This window comes from Cajanus cajan, chromosome 2 (assembly GCF_000230855.2).
Source record: "Cajanus cajan strain Asha chromosome 2, NIPB_CcT2T_4, whole genome shotgun sequence".
Lineage (NCBI taxonomy): Eukaryota > Viridiplantae > Streptophyta > Magnoliopsida > Fabales > Fabaceae > Cajanus > Cajanus cajan.
Window position 1 is genome coordinate 22,930,205 of NC_138518.1, and position 4,524 is coordinate 22,934,728.

The following is a 4,524-nucleotide window of genomic DNA, read 5'->3' on the forward strand; positions in this document are numbered from 1 at the left end:
TTTTCCATGCCTCAAGGACCACTACAATCAGAAAAGATATATCAGGGATCAGGCAACTTGACGGAGAGAGCTTGTATGAGTATTGGGAGAGATTTAAAAAATTATGTGCAAGTTGTCCCCACCACCAAATTTCTGAGCAGCTCCTATTGCAGTACTTTTATGAGGGCCTGAATAGCATGGAGAGGAGTATGATTGATGCTTCCAGTTGAGGAGCCCTTGGTGACATGACTCCGGCTGAGGCTAGGCACTTAATTGAAAAAATGGCATCCAATTCTCAGCAGTTCAGCGCCAGGAATTATGCTATTGTGCTTAGGGGAATTAATGATGTAGCTGCTGATTCTTCTTCATCTGTAGATAGGAAGATTGAGGGGAAGCTTGATACCTTGGTCAGTTTAGTCACTCAACTTGCCATGAACTAGAAATCTTCATCTTCATCTGCATCTGTGGCAAGGGTTTGTGGCATTTGCACGTCAAATGACCATCATACAAATTCGTGTCCAACATTGTAGAAGCCTTCTGATGTTCATGCTCCTCAAGCCTATGCTGCAAATATCTACAATAACAGACCAGCGCAGCAACATCAATAAAATTATGATCTGTCCTCCAATAGATACAATCCTGGTTGGAGAAATCATCCCAACTTGAGGTGGGGAAACTCTTAGCAACAGCAGCAAAATCAAGCACCTTTCCAGAACCATCCCTCAAGTTCTTCATACCAGCCCCCTCAACAGAGACCTCCTCCTCTTGCACCTGCAGCCCAACAAGCTCAACCTTCTGCTTCTGAGCCTTCATTGGAGGAGTTGGTTATGCAGATGACCATTCAGAATATGCAATTCCAGCAAGAGACCAGAGCCTCCATTCAGAGCTTAACCAATCAGATGGGGCAGATGGCTACTCAACTCAATCAGGCACAGTCTCAAAATTCAGATAAGTTGCCTTCACAGATTGTGCAGAATCCAAAAAATGTGAGTGCCATCACATTGAGGTCAGGGAAACAGATAGACATACCCACTACAGTACCTCCACCTCCATCTGCACCAGTACCAGTTCCAACATCTGCACCTGAACAAAATGATGAACCAGTTGGCGCCCAAAATTTTCATGCAGGTGGACCTTCTTCCAGCACCAATTCTGATTTGCAGCAGCCTCCTATCCCTCTTCCATTTCCTCCTAAATTGATTCCAAGCAAAAAGATGGAAGAGGTGGATAAGGAGATATTGGAGACCTTCAGGAAGGTGGAGGTGAACATACCTCTACTAGATGCCATCAAGCAAATTCCCAGATATGCTAAGTTTCTGAAGGAGCTATGCACTCATAAGAGGAAAATGAAGGGCAATGAGCGAATCAGCATGGGCAGAAATGTCTCAACACTCATAGGTAAATCTGTTCCACACATTCCTGAAAAATGTAAGGACCCAGGTACATTCTGTATACCTTGCATTATTGGTAACAGTAAATTTGAAAATGCCATGCTTGATTTGGGTGCTTCTATAAATTTCATGCCTCTGTCCATTTTTAAATCTCTGTCTCTTGGTCCTATGCAATCTACGGGTGTGGTGATACAGTTGGCAAATAGAAGTGTCGCCCACCCTACAGGTTTTATTGAGGATGTCTTAGTTCGGGTCGATGAACTGATTTTTCCTGTTGATTTTTATGTGCTTGATATGGAGGACGGATTCTCCCATGGTTCTGTCCCAATCATTCTAGGCAGGCCATTTTTAAAAATAGCCTGAACTAAGATTGATGTGTATGTTGGCACCTTATCTATGGAATTTGGGGATATTGTTGTTCATTTTAATATTTTGGATGCCATGAAATTTCCTTCTGAAGATCATTCTATTTTTTGTGCTGAATTGATTGATAATCTAGTTGATGAGCACATTCATGATTTTGATTCTTCTCATGCTAAGAAGGATTCATTTTCATTTGATTTGTATAGCTGCCTTTCATGCATTGAGTCTGAGTCTGAATCTGAATATGAGTCTGAATGTGAAACTAATTATGAGGCATCTGAATTTAACACTTTGGGTGCTATACCTCTTGCTCTTGATTTTATACAGTCAGAATGCACTAACCATGTTGCAAGAAGTACAAAAGAATCTGACTTGCAGGTTGAGGTACAGGCTGTGGAACCCCTTCTCCTTTCTTTGGTTCCTTCTGATGTTCAGACAGCACCCACCCTAGAGTTGAAGCCTCTTCCAAAGAACCTCAAATATGCTTACTTGGAGGATGATGAGAGATTCCTTGTGATCATATCCACCTCCCTTGATGCTGATCAAGAAGACAGGTTGTTGCATGTGCTTTAGAAGCACAAGAAGGCAATTGGTTGGACCCTGGCAAATATTCCTAGCATTAGCCTATCGACATGCATGCACAGGATATTATTGGAGGATGGAGCTAAACCAGTGAGACAGCCTCAAAGGAGACTTAACCCGGTGATTTTGGATGTAGTGAAGAAGGAGGTGACCAAGCTTCTTCAAGCTGGGATCATTTATCCTATATCAGATAGTCAGTGGGTCAGTCCGGTCCAGGTGGTCCCCAAGAAGACAGGCCGCACTGTTGTGAAAAATGAGAGGGATGAGCTCATTCCCATTAGAGTGCAAAACAGTTGGAGGGTCTATGTTGACTACCAGAGGCTCAACCAAGCGACAAGGAAGGATCATTTTCCTCTGCCCTTCATTGATCAGATGCTTGAGCATCTGGAAGGTAAATCTCATTACTGTTTTCTTGATGGGTTCTCTGGTTATTTTCAGATTTATATTGCTCTTGAGGATCAGGAAAAGACCACATTCACCTGCCCTTTTGGTACTTTTGCCTATAGGAGGATGCCTTTTGGCCTGTGCAATGCCCCTGGCACATTCCAACTGTGCATGCTTAGTATCTTTTCTGATTTTCTTGAAAATTGCATAGAGGTGTTTATGGATGGTTTTACTGTATATGGATCCTCTTTTGATGCATGTTTGGATAGTTTGGACAGAGTTCTGAATAGATGCATTGAGACTAACCTTGTTCTTAATTTTGAGAAATGTCATTTCATGGTTGAGCAGGGTATAGATTTGGGGCATATTATTTCTAGTAAGGGCATAGAAGTAGATCCTACAAAAGTCTCTGTTATTTCACAATTGCCTTACCCTTCTTGCGTGTGAGAGGTTCAATCTTTTCTTGGCCATGCAGGTTTCTACAGACGCTTCGTCAAAGAATTCAACAAGAAGGCTCTTCTGCTATCCAATCTACTGTAAAAAGATGTTGATTTTGTTTTTAATGATAGATGTAAACAGGCTTTTGACTGCCTCAAGGAAGCACTCACCACCACTCCAATCATTCAGGCACCTGATTGGACAGTCCCATTCGAGCTGATGTGTGATGCATCCAATTATGTATTGGGAGCTGTCCTAGCACAAAGAGTTGACAAGTTGCCTCGAGTGATATATTATGCTTCTAGGACTTTGGACGCTGCCCAAGCAAACTACACTACCACAAAGAAAGAGCTTCTCGCCATTGTTTTTTCTCTTGATAAATTTAGATCTTATTTGCTTGGTTCTCGTGTTATTGTCTATACTGACCATGCAGCTCTGAAGTTCCTACTGAAAAAGGCTGAGTCAAAGCCTATATTGATTAGGTGGATGCTTTGGCTGCAGGAGTTTGATTTGGATATCCGAGACAGGAGTGGAGCTTAGAATTTAGTGGCAGACCATCTCAACATAATTGAAAGAGCTGGGGACAGTGCTGATGTCTTGCCCATCCAGGATAACTTTCCTGATGAAAATTTGTTGATTGTTTCTTCTGTTTCTATTCCTTCCCCACCCCTTGGTTTGCGAACATTGTCAATTATTTAGTTGCTTCTATTTTTCCTCCTTTAGCATCTAGAGCTCAGATTGATAAACTTAAGAGTGATGCTAAACATTATGTTTGGGATGACCCCTATTTGTGGAAGTTTTGTAGTGATCAGGTAATCAGGAGATGCTTACCAGACCATGAGATTGACTCGGTCTTGCAGTTCTGTCATTCTTCTGCATCTGGTGGTCATCTTGGCATTCAGAGGACAGCTCGCAAGGTGCTTGACTGTGGTTTTTACTGGCCCACCATCTTCAAGGATGCGTGGAAGATTTGCAGCACTTGTGAGCAGTGTCAGAGAGCAGGAGGAGCCCTTTCTTGGAGACAGCAGATGCCTCAACAACCCATGCTATTCTGTGAGGTCTTAGATGTCTGGGTATAGATTTCATGGGTCCTTTTCCTATCTCTTTTGTTTTTTCATATATTCTCCTAGCTATTGATTGTTTCAAAATGGGTGGAAGCCAAAGCCACCAGAACTAATGATGCTCGGGTTGTTGTGGATTTTGTCAGATCTAACATATTTTGCAGGTTTGGAGTGCCCAGAGCTATTGTTAGTGATCAGGGCACTCATTTTTGTAACAGATCCATGCAAGCCTTGCTTAGGAAGTATGGGGTAGTGCACAGAATTTATACACCCTACCACCCCCAAACCAATGGGCAAGCTGAAATTTCAAACAGGGAGATCAAGAG

General features: G+C 42.4%; 1 protein-coding gene across 1 annotated transcript; it reads left to right on the top strand.

Moving 5' to 3' along the window:
• The first annotated feature begins 1,811 nt into the window (after positions 1 to 1,811).
• Positions 1,812 to 4,216, top strand: LOC145954836 (uncharacterized). Its single transcript, XM_083069522.1, has 9 exons — positions 1,812 to 2,006; positions 2,112 to 2,287; positions 2,378 to 2,516; positions 2,754 to 2,805; positions 2,911 to 2,933; positions 3,048 to 3,142; positions 3,269 to 3,619; positions 3,713 to 3,810; positions 3,861 to 4,216. The coding sequence occupies exons 1-9, from the start codon at positions 1,812 to 1,814 to the stop codon at positions 4,214 to 4,216; spliced, it is 1,485 nt and encodes a 494-aa protein (XP_082925648.1).
• Positions 4,217 to 4,524: the final 308 nt, after the last annotated feature.

Coding starts and splice junctions, on each gene's coding strand:
- LOC145954836 (XM_083069522.1), top strand. CDS start 1,812: ATGAAATTTCCTTCTGAAGATCATTCTATTTTTTGTGCTGAATTGATT. Junction 2,007..2,111: donor AATGTGAAACTAATTATGAG/GCATCTGAATTT, acceptor TCTGACTTGCAG/GTTGAGGTACAGGCTGTGGA. Junction 3,620..3,712: donor TCAAAGCCTATATTGATTAG/GTGGATGCTTTG, acceptor CATAATTGAAAG/AGCTGGGGACAGTGCTGATG.